The following is a 20,784-nucleotide window of genomic DNA, read 5'->3' on the forward strand; positions in this document are numbered from 1 at the left end:
CACAGGGTCGCTCGCAGCATTCTCCTTCCTCGACGAAGTCCGCGACTCGTTCTCTGAAACAGATCTGCTACACAGCGGTGTACCACGATCGTTTCTCGCTGTACACCTGTGGCAACATACATTTCCGTTTTTCTCCACCTGTACACCGTTCCGATGCGTTTACCCGCGAATTATCTGCTCCTCTCGTTGTTTACAACTCGCTCTCCCCGTACGGGCTTTGTGCGATATTATTGAACAAGCAATTCGTCGTGTTATGGATTCTCGTTCTGTGCCACCTTGCACGCGTATGTTTATGTAATTTGCAATGTCGGGAACGATTCCGAATCGCTGTAACTTCGCGTACTCTGTTATGAGTTACACGGTCGGAAAACATTTCTTGAATACCACCTAAAAGGTATCTCGAGTCGTCGATTTTTAACGAACTTCGTAAATCTCGCCAGTGCATTGAAAATGTAGATTCACTTTGTGAAAAGAGTAAAATGTAACCGTTGTAATCTATGCAATATCCATCGTAAAATGGATAATGTAAGTTCCGAACGTATCAACACCATATGTTTCGCTTAACCAAGTTCTAGGACTGGTTTGTAGGTGTTGAAAGGTAATCTGTATTGTTCGTTCTTTTTTTAGCAAATTCTAAGTATGAACATAATGCGTAAATTACGGGGGGGTCCAAGCGTCGGAGGCATGAGTTCCAGCAGCACGGGTGGTTTGGACGATTGCGTGGGGACCACCAATCCCCAGCACACTGCTCTCGGTCTCATGCATCTCAAAAAACTGTTCTCCGAATACACACACCCAGCGCATCCCCTCTCAGATGTTGAACGGGACGACAAGCTGTACAATATGTTGCCATTGTTTTGCAAAGTAAGCTTGTACTATAGAATTGTATTTTATCATAAGCGTGCAAAAATTTTCTGCCCGAGAAGTTAGTTGCAATGGATTGAATAAACTTGATCAACTTTCAGGTATTTGGATCTAGTCCTGCGGGAGATATGAGCGAAAAGTTCTGGGACATCTTGGCATTCACGCAGCAAGTGTCTAGATTAATGGTGTCCGAGATCAGGAGGCGGGCAAGCAATCAGAGTACAGAGACAGCGAGTTGTGCCATTGTAAAATTTTTAGAAATCGAAAATAGTGAAGAATCGAGTAATGGTTGGATGTTGTTATCCGCGTTGAATCTGCTTGCAGCTGGTGATACTTCTCTGATACAGGTACTGGCAACACCTGTTTGTATATTTCGTTTTATCATTCGATTAATATATATTTACCTATGTAATTTATCTTATCAGGCGATGACTACTGCTTCTGTTCCCTCAACACTGGTGAAATGCCTATATTTATTTTTTGATTTACCGGAAATGATAGACGACGAAGCCGATCTTACAGATGCAAATAGCGACTTCACTCCAAAGCACCGTAGGATACTATTACAAAAAATATTTGTGCAAGTAAGTACTGCAACAACCTGGTGCGAATGTGTTAATACTTCTGTAAACTTTTTATTGGAGATATAAACCCGTTCTAACTTATAGTTATTGGTGAGATTATGCAGTCATCCTTACCCAGCAGAAGAACTAGCTCGCAAAGACGATCTGACCTTATTATTCTCAGCAATAACTAGTTGGTGTCCTCACTATAACGTGATGTGGCGCAAAAGCGCGGCGGAGGTATTGATGACTTTATCTCGACACGGACTTACTCAGAATGTAGTGAGTTACATCCACAGTAAGTACTCTAATTAATATCATTTATTGAAGCGATTCGCTCGATATTTTGCTTACCAATAACGCTTCTTTTCTTTTTTTTTTTACAGAAAAAGGATGTATAGCACTTTGTGTTGATAATATGCAACGTGTACCTGAGCTGGCACCATTGGAAGTAGTAGAAATGTTTGTCACAGTATTTTGCTTTTTAAAAGACTCCAGTGAAGTCTCACAAACTCTTCTCGATGATTTCCGCGCGTGTCAAGGATATATCTTTCTATCAGAATTTCTATTGAAGTGAGAAGTTGCGCAAGGATATCTAGTTTGTTAATTTAAAATATTGCTGGGTATACATTTTACAAGCGTGTATTTTTTACAGACACGCTCCATCGAGATTAGAGCAGGACAGCAGAGCGGAAGCACAAGATGCCATCCGAAATTTGGTCCTCATGTTGGCGTCTTTAACCATGTGCGGACATACTGAATTGAAGCCTAGTCAAGCCAGTATGGGATCTTTGTTTCAAATGCTTGGTTTCACCTTACCTCAACCTAGTAATCGAGGTATCACCTTTGCACCGTAAAAAGATCGCTATATCCTTGATTATTTTTCACTAAATCAATTTCATTTTAATCATAGGCGGAAGCGTTCGAAATATTCAGGCATTCCAAGTATTGCAATCAGTCTTCGTGAAATCTAACTCATCCTTATTATGTTGTACAATTCTCGACGCAATATCTAGCGTGTATCACAGTGACAATGCCAATTATTTTATACTCGAGGGTCAGAACACGCTGTCCCAATTCGCGGAAAAGATTCACTTGAAAAATCGGGAGATACAGGAAAAGTTCTTTCAGCTGCTGGAATTTATAGTATTTCAACTTAATTTCGTGCCTTGTAAGGAACTTATATCTTTATCTTTACTACTCAAAACAAATAACTCGACTAGCTGCAGTATCTTGTGCATGGAAACACTTCTTAATATACTCAGGTAATGTGCACAGTACCTCTCAAATGAGATACGTGAATCAACGTACCGAATTCTCACCGATTGAACTTCGTTTGTTCTTTCAGACACAATAATATATTTAAGGACGTGTACCGAGAAGTAGGTATGTTAGAAGTGTTTGTTACGTGTCTTCATCGTTATGCAACTTTGCTTAAGGACAAACAAGCTGCATACGATCAAGGGTTAGGTACGGTCAACATTCCCTTCTTTTTGTATCGGGTAAGATTAATGTCGTGATTTGAATTGAATAATATTTCTCTCATAGAATACAAAATATGCCCAGAAGATGAACGATTGGGTGCCTTAGTAATGGAAGCCTTGACGACATTATTAGCAGGCAATGTTCAGAATGCTACTGTCTTCAGGGAATGCAGTGGTGCACGCTGTGCTCACAATCTTGTACCCTACATGGACTGTCGGTACCAAGCACTCGGCATTGTTAGGGAATTGATACTTAGCGCAGGAGGGGACGACGACATGGCCACGTTGTTAGGTGTCATGCATTCGGCACCTTCTAACGCCTTGATTCTCAAGACACACATACTGAAAGTTCGTATCTCGATTTTAATATTAACACATCGAGTACGGCCCTCTGCTCGTCCAACATGCTTCCATAGCCCGCATATTTCTGAATGCGTCAAAAAATTTGATACAACGCATACAAGTGCTTTATTAATTCACAATTATAAATTCTTAAATATCTCGTGTCCCGTACATAATGTGTTAAATTCCGAACATAAGCGTAGTTAAATTATGCTTCGGACATGAGAATTAATTAAGTTCTACATAAGAATCATGCTGTACTGTTGCAGTCACTGTTGGCGTGCTTACGGGAATCTCACCGAACCAGGACCGTTTTCCGCAAAGTGGGAGGTTTCGTCTATGTGATGTCCGTTTTAGTGTCCCTGGAGGGTCAATTAGGCATGCAAAGGGTCGAGGGCACCGAGCCCTGTAACGACACAGTAAAAAGGACACCGCAGGAAGAAGCGCAACTGTTAACGCTGCTGCACGTTGTGTTTCACACGATAAGCACAGCCATGAGGTTCGAGCCAGCGAACGCGAAGTTTTTTCATCACGAGGCAACTATCTCTTAACTTTTTAATAACGAAAGCGTCAGTTACCGGTATTGCTGACAAGCTTACCGACTCGATCATCGTTCGACAGATATGCCAGTCGAGTTTGTGCGACACTTTGCGGCTCCTCGGATGCTTCTCCACGCAAACGAAGCTTATGGAAATCGACCTGATACAGACTACAAATTATCATAATATGTTGTTAACGCTGTTCACTGGCAGCGTGTTGGAACCCGTGTTCCCGGATGCTATGCCGAAGACATTAGCATACGCGTGTTTATTGTTACGGCTTCTGTACGACGTAGCGCTGGATTCGTTCGACAAGCCGAATTTGGCAGGCTTGGGCATGAGGTCGCCGAGTCACAAGCAAAACAGCGTCGAGGTAATTCATCAATTAGAAATGTGACACAGTTACATTGTACGAATTGAAAATACTACATTTTTCCAGCAACAAAAATCGTTCGATTCCCCCGGGAGCGGAAAGAGGAGTATCATAAACTCGTTAAACCTAAGTCCCCCTACTCCAGAGCCAATAGTAGTTCATCCCGGTATAGTTGTCGGGATGTTGCACTTGCTTCCATCGATCTCGGAGCTGTCCAATTCTCAGATGGCTTTAGCTTTGCAATTATACGTGGCCGAGATCATTAAAAGTCTGGTACGCTCGGAGAGGAATCAACAGATCATGTGCGACGCCGGAATGGCCGGTGAATTGCTATCCGTGGGCAGAATTGCTTTGCAGGATGAGACGCATCCTTTGCATCAACCTCTACAATATATCATAGAGAGATTAGCAGCACAGTCTTTAGAGCCACGTGATTTGAGGTATAGAAAGAATCGGATTTATCCATTTAACACTAGGTTTAGGGAGCACTAAAAGCGCTTATTTTACATTGCTTTATAAGAATGACGAGAGTGTGTTTGTCCAAATTTTTAGCCATTTTTTAAATAATATATAAAGAAATAAATTTGTTGAATAATTCCCCAGGGAAATTAAAAATCTTAACACATCTCGTAAACCTAGCGTTAATCAATAATTTACAACTGTGCTCAATACGTTCGCAGTTTGTTGTACATAGTATTCTTACTTTCAGAGAGTTCCTGCGATTAGGTGATCCACTGTGTTGTATCTCGCTCGATGATATTGAACCAAATAAACCTAGAGGCGGTCCTGTACCGCTGACGCGTATCAAGACTCTGGTCTCTATGACAACGCCGAAGGATTTTCGAGCACATGGTTCATGCACTCTGCCACCTTTCGTAGAGCTTGACATGAGCGCAGAAGGATTTGCATGTTTGTATTTGCCCAGCGTTGCACCACAGAGTACAACCCCACCTACGGTGGTGGCCGCTGATAGCAGCGTTCTCGGTGGAATTGGTTCAGGTAAATACCTATAATCTGTCCAACGAGACGAGGAGGCGGGGAGGGCTAGCGAAGTATCTCTTTTTTTCACCTGGACACACAGTGGTCTCAAATCAGGATTCATCGAAATCGATCAAGGTTGCTATGAAATACAATTGATCGAAAATAGCAAAAATTGTAAGAAACTGCGATTTAAATGAATCGAAAACCCTAAATTCAAAGATTTTTACAACTTACAATGCCTACAGTTTTTTCACGAGTCAACCGATTTCAATGAAAATTTCTGCATGTATATAATTTACTTAGATCTACAAAAGGCACCTTTTAAATTTTCATTACAGATACAGATAAAAAACTTAAAAATCGTCACCTATACTTTTTCCATTCAATTTTAAAGAAGTTATTTGTTTTCAAAGGGTGTATGAATACGTTGTACACCGGCTGTATATTAAAGTACCATTTTCCCTCGAATTCATTCCGTTCAATTCGTTCCTGTGTAGGAATGAAACTTTTGATCTGCTAAGACGATGTTGCGGACCGCTGTAGGACGTGACTATTATATCAGTTAGTAGGGGGTGGGGGGGAGTCGAAAGACTGGAAGTAGGATGATAAAGTAGCGGTGGGGAAGACGTCCGACAATCCTGCCCTACAGTACAGTCATGTACCATAATTCTTTATTGTCAATGTAATTGGGCTAAATTACATGAACGTTTTCAGGCGACAGACTATTTCCCCCGCAAACCGGGCTCACGTACAGTACTTGGATATGTGTTGATAAATTCAGCGATCCTAGGACCGATCCTCATTGCGTGCGATTATTGACGTTGGTGCGCACTCCGCAATCAGCGAGAGATCTGATCTGTCTGACTGCAGTCCTCAGCGCTAGAGATAAAGCTATTATCGTGTCGACACAAGAGACACCGATGTCGCAAAGTAAGTTGCACCGATAACAGAAGTGAATAGGTGAAATATAAAACGATGGTAGAATTAAAACAATTCAAGAGCATCGATATGTTACCAACAACCTATTAACCCTGTGCACTCGAAGCTTTTCTGATACAGTACATGTTTCCACGTAAGAAACGTAGATAATTAAAATTGTATTGTTGTTCGCTCAGATGTAGGCGAATGGGAACCAGAAGGCACTGGTGAGTGCGGAGCAAGAGTTTGGTGTCCTGATCTGCTCCACGAGGGACAGTGGCATCACATAGCTATAGTGTTGAACCGTGCTGTATTAAAAAACTCCAGTTTCTCGTTGTACCTGGATGGCCAACATATTCATAGTCAAAAGCTACATTATATCACGCAAGTTCCTGGAGGGGGTGTAGCCAATTTGACTGTAGCCTCGCCGGTTTATGGATACATAGGTACACCGCCTTGCTGGCGACGATACTCCAGACTAGCCTGGAAACAAGGTCCGTGTCACCTGGTCGAAGAGGTGTTCAACTCGCAAAGCATAGCGACGTTGTTTAAATTAGGACCGCATTATATGGGCAGCTTACAGGCTCCGCAATTATCAGGTAATCAATCAATTTATCGAGCTCATAGAATTAAGATTTGTCGTGCACGAAGATAACCGCAGTAAGATACACGACTTTTCTATTGCAGTGCAAGAACCGTTGATGTCTCTCGTCGCGGAAGAGAAAGTTGTGTTTGGGTTGAACGCCAAAGCGATGTCTCAGTTAACGCTGGCTAAAATTAGGAAAGTCTACAGCCGGGCTGATAATAAATCGATCGCTAAACAGGTATGTTATCTATCGGTAATGTACGCGTGTTCGCTTTTAGGAAATTTTTGTGTATTGATTGAACTGTTTTCTGACAGCTTGGGATGTCTTCGCACGAAAATGCTACACCTATTAGGGTCCTCCATAATTCTGCGGGGCACCTCAGTGGTCCAGCAAGAGCACTGGGAGGTGTAGTCGTCGGCTACCTTGGCGTTCGAGTCTTCAGCCCTCGACCAGTGGCCACGATGATTGACAATGTGGGCGGCTGTTCAGTACTGTTAGGTGATTGAAGATTCTAAGTTTCGAGGCTTTCAAGTATTTATTTAAGGGACTGCATACACCTTGAAGCGTGAAAAATAGAATCGAATGAAAGAATTTTTATTTCCTGAAAAATCATTTTTATTGTAAAATGTGTATACATATCTTAAAGTACATACCTTTATTCATATACACTGGAATTTTTACAGAAAAATACAGAGTATAGTTTAAATGTTCTACAATTGAACGAAAAGTTATTTAGGAATAATATTAATTAATCATTCACGCCGACAGGTTTAATAGCCATGGCTCAAGACGTAGAGTCCCTGTACGCTGCCGTTAAAGCGCTGGTATGCGTTGTAAGATCGAATCAAGCAGCCCAGCAGGAAATGGATCGTCGAAGAGGGTACCAAACATTGGCCATGCTGTTACGAAGAAAATGTCCCCTGCTGAACAGTCATATTTTACACTTAACGTTCAGTCTTGTCGGCACGGTTGACAGTGGCAGGGAGACCAGCGCGATTCCGAATGTTACAGCATTTCAAGATCTTCTTTGCGATTTACAAGTAAGATTTTTGTCCATGATTCGTCATAACTTAATTTAAAAGATCTTTCAAACAATTTTTAACCTTTAGGTGTGGCACGAAGCACCGGGAGAACTGTTAAGATCGCTCTTGGAACATCTTTACGAATTAATAGCAGAGTCGAGCGAGAAGAGGACAAATTTGCGTTTGATGAGAGACCTGCAGTTGGTGCATAAATTGTTGCATATCTTGAGCGACGTGAAACAAAGCAGCACGCGACAGATTCTGCTCGCATTGCTCAGTATTCTGTTGAGTCAGCCTAGACAAGCTGATTTGCTCTGGTAATTTCGATGCATTTATAAATTGTGTTATTCGTAGGCAGATGTGTTAATGAAAATCCCAATTTCCACAGGTTCGGTCAATTTATAGTAGCTACGTTGCCCCAGAGCTCGGAGAAGCATTTAATTCTTCGAGAGAGCGAAGGTAATAAGGAAGGGGAGGGAGAGCACATACTCTTGCGGAACCGTTGCTTGCAGCTTTTACACTCTTTGTTGTTTAATGGACCCAAAGTGAATGTAAAGTAAGTATCAGAGAGACGGTTTTAAATAATTCCAAGACAAACTAAATTATAAATTTAATTAAAAATTCGTTTGCAGTATGTGTGAAGAATTATCTAAAGTGTTGGGCCTAGATTGGATATTACTGTTTCTTCAATCTGGTCTTCATAGTACAACAGTGATATGGGGGTTGCGAATATTGGTAGCAGTCTGTTCAGTGCTACCGATATTGCAGAAATTCAAAGAAGGAACCAGTAATGGTGGATGGCTGCGTCACACGGACCACAATAAAATGGCACTTGCACTTGGTACGCTTGCTAAAACCATCAAATTTTAATTCGTAGTAGACTAATCACTAGACTGCGGATCTTATGCGTTTATGACAAAAATGAGTAGAATATAGAATAACGACGACATATAAAGAATTTAAAAGTACTTTTGTACTATTTTCGTTAGAATTGCTAAGAAAAGAAATAGCTGTCTACGTAGCTCCTACATCTTGCAATTAATGAAGACAGTTTTTATTTCGCTTATAAATCCACAGTCTATTCCTATACACAGTCAATTTCCTATATCGTCAATTCTGTCTCAGGTTGTCATCAACAAATGTCGGGCGGCGAGACCAAGCCATCCACCCTTCACGTACCAGGATTTCAGCATTTAGGATGGCTACTGCCACAGCACGTGGATCTCGTTCCAGAATTGTATTTCCTCTTTATCGCCCTCATGATGGGTCAGCCTGTGAAGTTATTGCCTACCGATTCAAAAGTCATTTTAAAGGTCCGGTATTCTCGAAGAACACATTTTTATATTATCAACGCTTGAACCGTAAACGTAACAAGCTGTTGTATTTTACAGCTCGATCTGGATAACGTGTGGAATTTCTTGTTCGGTGTGCCAGCGAACCACACGTTATCTTCCTTCGCGAGTAGAATTAATCTCTGCCCTGAAGCCGTGGTCACTCTGTTGGCCATGGTGCGAACAATGCTTAACAACTACTCGATGAAGTGGGTATTTTATTAATCGATTCTTCAGGTAGTTTATTTCACTCATCTCACAATAATTCTTGCTTTGCAGCCCCGAATCTCTGCCTGACTGGTTAAGCGACTATCCAGTGACAATAATACAGTTCCTGTTCTTCCTGTATCACAACTTCACAGACTTCATGCAGGTGTTCATGTCTGCGGAAGTGTTGGGCGCGTTGGCTGGCACTCTATTCCCGAAACCTGCGAGTTCCAGCCAAGATAGCAGTGGGGCTAGCACTCCGGCAGACGAGGTGAAGTTTGCGGATCGGTATCGACTTTAACACTAAACCTACCGAGCCTCAAAAGTAGCTGGTATATGTTACCTTATAAAAATGACAAGATTGAATTTATTTGAACTTTGTGCAGCTCGTGTTATAATACGTGCTTTACCAAATATATTTATTTAACCTTTAGCAGTCGATTGGCAACTCTAAGGCGCCACTAAAAATTGCTATACCATTATTCGAAATATTGTTTATATTATTAAATTTCTTCGTATTTAATAAATTACTAAACATTTAAGTATTGTATGAGGTATCAATTTCATATCCATGAAAGTATATCCGTGGTAGGGTTAGTGAGAAAAGCGAACGCGTTGTAACGTAACATTGTTGTTACAGCAAGAACCGGTGCTGGTGAGATCTCCGTCGAAGGACGTTGGTCTGACCAATCACCCGGCGAAGAAATTCGTCATGGACTTTCTCAGAGTCATCGTGGTGGACTCTCTTTCTCTGCCAGTCACTGCAAAGTCTCCACCAGCCATCGACTTAGTGTTGGAAGCGTGGCCAGAGCATGCGTCCACTGGCCAACAGACGCGCTACCAAACGGAAGTCTTGTCTATTCTGATGGAACATCTGTTGGCCGCGGACGTACTAATCGGAGAGCAAGCTGCATTACCTGTGGTCCCTGGAGGTTCAGTCAACAACATTACGAACAACGTGTGCTACGTCGCCGCCAGAATAGTCGACAAACTATGGCAAGGTGAATCCACAAATGTGTGCGCAGCAAATCGGGGGATGATTCAAATGTCATTTTCAAAATGTTCTTATTCGTATGTTTCCGAATAAAATATCTGTGATTTCTATCTTCGATGTAGGTGCTCTGACGAAAGATCCCCACGAGGTGTTTGACTTCATCGTGAAATTGATCGGACAAGCCAAGAGGCGTCCCGGTGTCGTCAGCATGGAAGGTTTGCATCATTGTCTGAACAGGACTATTCTATTCTTGTTGTCTCGATCGACAGACTCGATCGCTGATCAAATGGCTGTGTTGGAGGCGTTGCACAAACTCACGACTCATAGGTACGGCAGGTGTTCAGGAACATGTTACATGTTAATACGTTCGCTACCACCGTCACACATATGTGAGATCTACAATCTCACAGTTTACTTAATTTTATACACTGTGTTATTCAAAGTCATAGTAAGGAGGAAAAGAATGTTGGTAGCGAACGTGTTAAGTCGTATGAAGAATTAACTACAATTGTATTCGCACAGACTGTTAGTTTTCGGCGCTGGTAATCACGAGTTAGAGTTCATCGGTTGCTTGACCTACTGCCTCTTGCAACTGACAGCCGACGTAAAGATCATGTTAGACACGAACTTGAAGACCACGTGGCACCTGAATCCGCAAGTGGAAGCCAGCGACGATAGACTAACGTCGCATCAGGGGCATAACTTGATGTTCGTCGCTGCGATGAGAGTCTGGGAAGAGTTATACGTATGTAAGAAACCCGCCATAGAAGAAGTTTTTAAAATAACACTTCCAGCGCCTGTAGGACACGAGCGTGTGCCGGAACTGGCCCTGATAAGGGACCAGTTGAACGAATCTGCGACCAGGCTTTGGATGAATTACGTTGTTATGGAGAGGAAAGCTTCGTACAGGGTTCCTTGGGAACTTCACAACCAGATACAGTCGGTAAGCTTTACTTGGCGGTTGTATTATTTATTATAATTAGGCTGCGATTTTTTATTGCAAAATAAAACTTGCCTGCATTATTTTCAAGCTACAGAAGATACATAGACATTTATTTCTCTTCTCAGTAATAGTAAAAAGCTGGAAATAATGCAGCAGTATATTTAAATTCTGTAAATGACTTCATTTTCCATTTGATCAATTCGCAGCGTAATTGTAATCCATACCTTAGATTACTTCCAGTTACATCTACCTTCATTATATTATCTTGCAGATAAATTAATTTACTATTCTTTGCTTTTGTAACTATATTATTTCTCAGTCTTGAACGACAAAGTTTATATATTTATTTATGTTTGCCTCATTTTATCTTTTTATCTCCATTCATCTCCATTCATTACCTGCAATAACATCCATAAAGAAGACAACGCGTCAAAAGTGATTGTTTCACGTTTTAGAAAATTCAAAAAGTTACTGGAGGCTTAACCAGACTGGCAAGCAGAACCAAAGTGAGGAAAGAGGAGTCCGTGCGAGTTAGATTGCGTTTGCACCAGAATACCGTGGCACAGTGGACGGAGCAACACGTTGCACTGGTGCGCGAGTTGGCTGCAGCGAAGAGGCTGCAGTATATACAAACCAATCAGCATACTCAGAGATACGTATACCAAGTAAGTAATTTAGCAAGTTAATTAACACATGAAGTGCCACGCCAATGCTCATAAAAGTCACATAAAATCAAAACAACGTATTTAATAATATGTACAAGAATAGAAAAGACAAAGTTTATCGTAACAATAATTTTTGTAACATCCTTACACCTTGTAAATCTTAATAAAATTTGATTTACTTAATAGACTGTGGTAAAAATTAATTTTCAAGTTTAATAAAAAAATTGTGTCGATTATATATTATTAATTAATTCATTACAGGAATGGCTGCAAACGGAGACCGAGTTAACGAGGGAACGCGGTCTATGGGGTCCACCCACGGCCACCAGGCTGGACAAATGGATGTTAGACATGACCGAGGGCCCGTGCAGGATGCGGAAGAAGATGATGAAGAACGAGCTCTTTTACATACACTATCCCTACCGACCTGAACTAGAACACCCCGATAACGTAGGTTGCATTCACCATAAAAGGGTTGAGATTCAATGGATCAATGGATTCTATTTTTATGCGTTTTCTACTTGCAGAAACAATTGAAGTACAAAGTCGCGACCAGCACCGACAGCAAAGAGTATTACTTGAAGCAGCTCGGCAATTCTTCGGGTATGTTCGAACGGGAACGGGATCCGGTTATCGACGACACTCCATTGAACGTGAATGAGGCCTCCACGGAAAGCGAACCTCCCATGGTGCCCTGTACATTGGAGCGTCATGCCAGCGAACCCGACGAAGTTACAGAGGATAACGAACAGGAGGAGGAAAATAATCAGACTGTTCCAGACAATCAAACTTTGATACGACTACTAGAGGAGCACGAGAAGGTGTGAACCCTTAGGCGTCATTAACGCTGCTCGACATAGCAGGAATTAATTGCTTTGCGTTTTCAGATAAGCCACATGTTCAGGTGTGCTAGGATTCAAGGCTTGGACACAACGGAAGGTCTACTGTTGTTCGGAAAGGAACACTTCTACGTGATCGATGGGTTCACACTGCTGAAGTCCAGGGAGATTAGAGACATCGAGAGCTTACCAGAGGCTTATGAACCCATCTTGCCCTCGCCTGGATCTCCTAGAAGGTCCAGAGCGATGAGACAGTGTTCGAAGTTCAATTACGAGGACATTAGGTAGCGAATTCTGTTTTTTAGATATTGTTTCTTATATTGGATCAGTGCAAAAGTTCGTGCTCGATTTCGTATTAAAATATAGCAAGGCGTCGAGCACGAATTTTTGAACTGACCTAATACATAGTTTTAATAGAACGAGGGCAGCAAGTTTATATTTTGTATCGCCACAGGGAGGTGCATAAAAGAAGGTACTTGCTGCAACCGATGGCCCTGGAGGTGTTCAGCGGAGACGGCAGGAACTATCTGTTAGCGTTTCCACTGAAAGTGAGGAACAAGGTTTATCAGAGATTCATGACATTCGCAACGGCGATAGCCGATAGTGCACAACAGTCGGTGGCTGGCCAGAGGAGAACGGCAAACGTGGAACAGGCTACAGGCCTACTTTCGAACCTAATCGGTGAAACCTCGGTTACCCAACGATGGGTGGTCAGTATTGCAACTTTACTACACTGTACATCGTAGAGAAAGTATTGTAAATATGTTGAAACAGTATTCATGGAAAATACTGATACTTTCAGAGAGGTGAAATATCGAACTTCCAATACTTGATGCATTTGAACACCTTAGCCGGTCGCAGTTATAACGATTTGATGCAGTATCCAATATTCCCGTGGATATTAGCCGACTATGATAGCGAAGAACTGGACCTGACTGATCCAGCGACGTTTAGGGACTTCGGTAAACCTATGGGCGCCCAGAGTCCGGAACGATTGTTGCAATTCAAGAAAAGGTACATTAAGTTTACGCACTCCGGACACACAGATTTATTAAATATGAATTTACGTTTATTCAGGTATAAAGAGTGGGATGATCCGCATGGGGAAACGCCTCCTTATCATTATGGAACACATTATTCTTCCGCCATGATAGTATGTTCCTATTTGGTGAGGATGGAACCGTTCACGCAACATTTTCTCAGGCTACAGGTTCGTAAAAATAGTCACTTGATAACACTATCCAACACAGGACATATAATGTTGTAAATATTTCAAATTATTATTTTTGTAGGGTGGACATTTCGATTTAGCGGACAGAATGTTCAATAGTATAAAGGAGGCTTGGCTGTCCGCATCTAAACACAACATGGCGGACGTAAAAGAGCTTATACCAGAATTCTTCTATCTCCCAGAGTTTCTTGTTAATTCGAATCACTTCGACTTAGGTGGGTATCGTGCTTTCTCACTAGACCGTGAATTTGTATGCGAAATCAACATTTTTTAAGTGAACTGTAAACAACAATGGCGCAATAGTGCTTCTAAATTTTTCCAATGTTTTCACAGTGTTATATTTGATCGATTCAGTTTCGTGCATAAAATCCGCAGTTTATTTATCACGCTCCCGATGGAATCAACGAAGCTAACGCTTCAAATGATTTCCTCAGGTTCTAAACAAAGCGGTGTACAATTGGGAGACATCGTGCTTCCGCCATGGGCTAAGCAGGATCCCCGGGAGTTCATACGCGTGCATCGGCTTGCACTCGAATGCGATTACGTGTCGCAGCACCTGCACCAATGGATCGATTTAATATTCGGTTGCAAACAGAACGGTCCTGCCGCGGTTGAAGCAGTGAACGTGTTCCATCACCTTTTCTACGAAGGCAACGTCGATATTTACAAGTAAAAATCGTGTTATTGGTATGAACAGTAATCCCATTTCACGAAACCTAATTTGAACGTACGCATTTTAGTATCGACGATCCCTTGAAAAAGAACGCAACCATTGGATTCATCAACAATTTCGGTCAGATACCGAAACAGTTGTTCAAGAAACCGCATCCGGCTAAGAAGATGACTCAAAGAACGAGCGTCATCGATCCTGGACCAATCACTCCGGGCTTAAGCATCACTACATTCGATAAATTGTTCTTCCACAACCTAGACAATTTGAAACCGTCGTTGCAGCCTATTAAAGGTTCGGACCTTCATCGTTGTACGATATCATGTTGATTTTTAATTGAATCGCATATTTACATTTGGTCATTCGTTAGAATTGAAAGGTCCCGTCGGCCAAATACTCCACGTGGACAAAGCAGTGTTGGCTGTTGAACAGAACAAGACGCTGATCCCGCCATCGTACAACAAGTATGTTGCGTGGGGCTTCGCGGACCACTCGCTCAGAATAGGGAACTATGACAGCGACAAAGCGATGTTTGTCTGCGAGGCCATGATGCAGAGCAGCGGGGAGATAGTTGCTTGCGTTTGTCCGTCTTCCAAATTGATAGTAACCGCTGGCACAAGCTCCGTAAGGATATTACGATTAATTTGTATTTGATCCTTATCGATCGGACTCTCATGGTTCCTTGGTTTAACAGGTTGTAACCGTGTGGGAGTATACCAAGAGGCAATTGTCTATCAAACAGTGTCTTTACGGTCACACCGACGCTGTCACGTGTCTGTCGTCGAGCCCGGCTTATAACGTGATAGTATCAGGATCTCGAGACGGCACCGCAATCATATGGGACTTGTCTAGATGCTTGTTCGTCCGCCAATTGAGAGGACACGCGGGTCCCGTGGCTGCGGTAGCCATAAATGAATTAACAGTAAGTTAGGACGCGTCCCGTAAACCTAGTGTTGATGACTTTGTCTTTGTGCGTTTATAGCATGTACAAGTTTTTAAACTGCAAAGAAGAGCTATAGTTTGACGATGTCTTTCATATTTATGGTTTTTTAATTTAGTGTTTCGTTTACAGGGAGACATAGCAACCTGTGCAGCCACGTGGCTACACGTGTGGAGCATAAACGGCGAGGAATTGGCCAGTGTGAACACATGCGTTGGTCGGGCCGATAGAATGCAGCAAATATTGTGCGTGGCTTTCAGCCAGACCCACGAATGGGACTCGCAAAATGTTATCATGACAGGCTCGACAGATGGTGTAGCTCGGGTAAGAATTTTATTCGTCTCCATCCAATGACTCAGAATCAGTGCTTGAAAACTCGGAAGAATTAAGTGTTAGCTAAGTGGTTCAGAAGAAGATAATAGCAACCGAATGTCTGAGGCAAATAATTTTCAGATGTGGTCGATGGATTACGTGCAAGTGCCTGCAGAGGAGGATAGGCCCGAGGAAGTCGCTGCTACCAAAGAGAAGAACACGAAGACGAGCAAAACCGAGAATCAAAGTGAAAGCACCAAGAAACGAGTACACGAGCTGGTGAAGCAAATGAGTATATCTGCAGAAGGTTCAAGTAAGTCACCGTGGGGATAATGTCGGTGTTGTCCTGTGCGTTATGCTTCTTTATTTGCTTTTGTAGGTATGCTCGCGAAAAGCGGGTCGGAGAGCAGTCTGTCTGAAACGGAAACTTCTAAAGAGGCTTCGAGGTTGCACGAGGAGAAGGAAGAATGCTCGGACAACGAGTCGAGCAATGGTTCTAGCAGCAAACCATCGCCGCAGAATAGTAATACACCCACCGTTGTGCTCCGAAGGAAAAGTCGGGGAAATCCAATGTTCAGAAAGAGCGAGGGTGGCGGACGTGCGGATAGCGAGGGTACACAAACCAGGTAATACAATTGATGCAATTTATGCATACAATACTCAAATGTTCAGTAATTTGTTAAATCAAGTGCTAGGGGTTACAGTCAATAATCACAATTCTCACACTCCATCGCCAACTGAAGGTAGTATATTTTCCTATAAGTAAATTGTTAATTTTGCAGCGAGTTATCCAGCAACGCTGGGGACTCCGAGGGAGCCTTGCGTGCTAGTAAAAGTGATACAAGCTTGACAGACAGCTTCGTGATGGTCTCAGAAGCTGACACGAAGCCTAAGAGGATCAATCCACAGAACGTCTTAAGAGATGGTTTTAAGTGGCAACGGCAGTTAATGTTTAGGAGTAAATTAACGATGCACACTGCATACGATCGCAAGGACAATGCTGAACCGGCATCTATAACGGCCCTCGCAGTTTCTAGGTAAATTATTACTCTAGACTCTAGAAGATGTTTTTAACACTTTATTTACCGGAAAGCTATTATCAAGGCTTTTCAATCATTGCGCCGTACCAAAAGGAAGCTTAAAAATCTCCTTTTACATAATAATACCAAACGAAATGATTAGACTACGTTACTGCGGGTAACTCGTTGGTTTACGATTGGAGTTTGCTACTACCGTTAAAGAATCAATAAAACATTTTTGGTCGATGACGAGTCCAAGTGGCCCTGCGTGCAATGCTATTTGCAGCTACAATTTATTGTTACGACCCTTCGTATCGATTGGCGCTGTCGTAGCAATGTTAATTGTCAGCGTAAAGATTGAATAAGATTATAAATGAAATTTCAGGGATCACAGAACAGTGTACGTAGGAGACACACGAGGTAGAGTGTTTTCGTGGAGTGTGTGCGAGCAACCGGGTCGCACTGTCGCCGATCACTGGCTAAAGGATGAAGGTGCTGACTCTTGCGCTGGCTGCGGAGTTAGGTTTAATCTTTACGAGAGGAGACACCATTGCCGCAACTGCGGACAAGTGTTCTGTTCAAAGTAAGTCGTTTCAACAAGAAATCATTTTTACAGACCACAAGACCATGGATCTGTTTTTCGTTGTCCATGTTGAATGCCTGTTTCATCAAGTCTTGCCACTTTTCCAGATGCAGCCGGTTCGAGTCGAAAATCTCGAGGCTAGGGATTCTGAAGCCTGTTAGAGTATGTCAGGGTTGTTATTCGTCGTTGCGCTCTCAGCTCTCCGCCGAGAGCAGCACATAAATTTAGCGGTATATAGTCTACGGTTTCGCGACCGGATCGTTGGTGGGTACAACACGAATTGTACATAATCACGGGTACACTCTTCATGTCTTTACCCGAATCTCCCCCACCTGGTAAGGTAATCCGAACATGCATTTCATTAAGTTGAACGCGCGATATATCTCGGGCTCTCTTGCATTTCGAACGGCACAAAAGCTGATCGCTGCATTTCCCGTTTTCCGATCCCTTCGTTTTTCTTTTACGGTGATTTTCCTCCTCGATGTCGAAAACGTCATGGTGCATCCTATATGAAATCGCATCCGGGCATGCTTCTAACTCACGATACAAACCGTCGCAATAATCTAGGATCATTCCTAGGAAAGATCGGCCTGCTCTGCTTCGTCGACAGGTTTGTAGTCGTGTGGAAGTTAGAACAGCGCGAACATGTTCTCCGTCTCTGAATTTCTGATTTTTCTGGCGTTTCTCCGCGTCGCGTGTATCCCTTACTGCGTTCTACGTGTCGGAGAACAGAAAAAAATCTGTACAGTCGTCTTGTATGTCGCATATACTCGATGCACTTTATCATTGATTCATTTCAACGAAAATTGATTAGCTTTTCTGTGCACACGTGAACACGTGTGCGACGAAATTTCTTTGACATGCAATCTGTGATTACTTTCTTTCCTATTTTTAGTAAATTTACGATCGATCAATTTCGAGGTGGTCATTGACAATTATATATACATATATATATATATACACACACACATAGAGAATGTTAATAGTATTAGACCGATTGATTTCACTATCGGAACGATTACGGCGGTTCTCGTATCTGACTGTATTAGACGATTAATTGTTAATATTTATTTTAAATTATAGTAGAATAGTATACAAGATGTCAATATTGTTAATGGAAAAATATAAGATTGAATATTTATCAGATTTACCAGAAAAAAAGAAAAAAAAATTATATATATATACATATAAAAAATATACCGTGTATTATTTGTACTGCTGTTTTTGTATTACGTTTTACTTATAATTGCTGTTTGATAAAAAAAAAAAGGAAAAAGTTTGTTTTGTCTGTTTTTAACGATAACGTATGTCGTGTACATAATGCAATAATAATACGCGGTGTAATTGATTCTAAGGATTGTCGAGGGTGTGTAATTTATTATTGCATCGTGAAATGGACAAGTCTTTTATTTTTCCATTTTGTAGAATCGGCGGAACTTCAACGATTTAGAAATGAGAAACAAAAAAGAACAAAAGATGTCAACAATATACGTATATTATGATTCCTGGACGGGAGAGACATGCAATTGCAGTGCACCACGTTGTGATCCGCTGCCTATACAGGCGTAAAACTCGTAACTCTATAATAGACAATACCTTTAATTACGTAAAAGTGTTATGACGTAACCATAAGTTGGTTAAAATGAAACCATAGACTCTAATGAAACCAGCAGTAACATACTGTGTAAGCAATGTCGTAAATGTGGAATACACGCATTTGTTCACAGAGTTGATATATGCGTATACAGGATGTTTAACAACAAACGGTGCAAATTTTACATGGTGGTTCTACAAATCGAAATAAAAGTCTCGTTCCCATCGTCGGATGAATTAATAATATGCACACGAGGACTCTTCTATTATTTCTGCATGTGGAATCACCGTTTAAGATTTTTACCCTCAGCAGAACACCTTGTATATTGATATATACGTATATATATATATATTATCGTGACCGTGTCTGTAAAATTAATCGTGAAGGCAAAAGTGAAATTGAAACAAAAATATGCGTGTTCTCGGAACAAGTATTTTATAACATTTTGAAACGGCAAAGAACGCGATGCATTTCCTCATGAGAAAATTGATTTAAAACGGTAAGAATCAATCCACGAAATCTACTGAGCTAATCATGCAAGGGAATTTGTATAAATACGAAGATCGCGGTATTGAAAGATTAAAAAAGAAGAAGAGAGCGAGAGAGAGAGAGAGAGAGAGAGAGAGAGAGAGAGAGAGAGAGAGAGAGAGATAGAGAAAGAAAGAAGGAAGAAGCATTGTCTCCCTATACGAATAACAAATTCTACCGTTTGTATTCTATCAATACACTTCCATTTTTCTAAAGGCACAAATTTTATAAAGATCAAGGAATAGCGCTGACAAAAAAGAAATCGAGCACGAGATGAACGCAGTTCAGACACGCTGCGGGAGTGTTGTTTCAACGTGGTACTTTAATGTTAACTAGTATCGTCGTTGCTAGTCAAATAAAGCGAGGGGGAAAGATTGTTCGTTCATGCACCCCTCTCTGTTGTTCTCGATTGTTGGTGTCTCGGCTGAATTAAATAAAAAAATTGCGAATTTAGACCGCTAAATTCCTGCGAGATGGACTGATATTTTCAACTGCGTGGGAAATGAATCTGCACAATTGAAAATAAAAGCGAGAGGTGTACGAATCCTTGTTTCTCTCGCTGTGTATAATCAGCACAATGTCTAGTATGCATTCTTTCTGTGAGAATGTGTTTGATACGAAGGTCAAGAAAAAAGTCGCAAAAATGCTGGAGACGTTGCCGAGCGAGGTTCACGAAAATACTGAGGAAAATCTCTAAATTATGCGGACGCATAAAAGCTAAAAAAAAAGTTACCACGTATCTTATGCAAATAATATCTGTGTGTCATTATTACATGCCAGTTCTAATAAAACATTGCCAATTATCTTTACTTTTGTACTTCTACTTATACACAAAACGAAACGAAGCTTATAAGTAATTGTACGATGGAATTGGAGAGTTTGCGCTTTGATTCTGATCGAGGAAAAAAAATGTAGATTTCTTGATTTCTCGTGACGATGTCTCGAAAAAGAATCGTCGTTCTCTCGAAGAACGAGCCAGAACAATGTAAAATCGTCTGAGGGGCAGGGCGAACCTAATCGAAAAGTGAACGCATTATTTTATTAAGTGGATCACAGTTGCAGATGATTACACACGTGAATTCGGAATCAAATGATCGTTTCACCGTGTATAGAGAACTAAGTATAATTTCTAGTCACGTGAACATCCGGGTACCTTTTAATCGTTTTACTTCGATGCATTGAGAGGGAAAAGAAAAAATTTCATTTTATAGTTTCCAACAGTATTATTTGTAATCGTAATTGAAATGCGCTGGTG

The 20,784-nt window shown here is 41.5% G+C and overlaps 1 protein-coding gene across 2 annotated transcripts; it reads left to right on the forward strand.

The window, feature by feature from the left end:
* Positions 1-388: 388 nt before the first annotated feature.
* Bchs (WD repeat and FYVE domain containing 3 bchs) lies at positions 389-20,711 on the forward strand. 2 transcript variants are annotated; one of them, XM_076786518.1, is made up of 46 exons: positions 389-525; positions 628-864; positions 966-1,211; positions 1,290-1,448; positions 1,533-1,725; positions 1,814-2,000; positions 2,083-2,264; positions 2,341-2,692; positions 2,776-2,897; positions 2,976-3,259; positions 3,523-3,789; positions 3,875-4,165; positions 4,232-4,605; positions 4,875-5,164; positions 5,861-6,076; positions 6,262-6,663; positions 6,752-6,888; positions 6,966-7,149; positions 7,420-7,691; positions 7,761-7,990; positions 8,062-8,229; positions 8,306-8,514; positions 8,799-8,986; positions 9,065-9,213; positions 9,284-9,482; positions 9,852-10,212; positions 10,328-10,532; positions 10,728-11,148; positions 11,604-11,813; positions 12,075-12,263; positions 12,341-12,634; positions 12,701-12,936; positions 13,107-13,362; positions 13,455-13,666; positions 13,730-13,862; positions 13,945-14,098; positions 14,318-14,552; positions 14,624-14,847; positions 14,924-15,177; positions 15,248-15,475; positions 15,626-15,817; positions 15,947-16,118; positions 16,185-16,431; positions 16,588-16,842; positions 17,210-17,407; positions 17,515-20,711. In XM_076786518.1, exons 1-46 carry the CDS (start codon positions 517-519, stop codon positions 17,627-17,629), a joined length of 10,338 nt encoding a protein of 3,445 aa, XP_076642633.1. In that variant the 5' UTR covers positions 389-516; the 3' UTR covers positions 17,630-20,711. The 2 variants fall into 2 exon arrangements, with proteins under 2 accessions (XP_076642633.1, XP_076642634.1); XM_076786519.1 differs by having other exon boundaries at positions 6,268-6,663.
* Positions 20,712-20,784: the final 73 nt, after the last annotated feature.

Source organism: Halictus rubicundus, chromosome 4, assembly GCF_050948215.1.
Source record: "Halictus rubicundus isolate RS-2024b chromosome 4, iyHalRubi1_principal, whole genome shotgun sequence".
Classification (NCBI taxonomy): domain Eukaryota; kingdom Metazoa; phylum Arthropoda; class Insecta; order Hymenoptera; family Halictidae; genus Halictus; species Halictus rubicundus.

What these genes read in the sequence shown, in the direction of transcription:
- Bchs (XM_076786518.1), top strand. An exon ending in ACACTTCTTAATATACTCAG is followed by an intron (nt 2,693 to 2,775) that starts GTAATGTGCACA and finishes TTGTTCTTTCAG; the next exon opens with ACACAATAATATATTTAAGG. An exon ending in ATAAATCGATCGCTAAACAG is followed by an intron (nt 6,889 to 6,965) that starts GTATGTTATCTA and finishes GTTTTCTGACAG; the next exon opens with CTTGGGATGTCTTCGCACGA.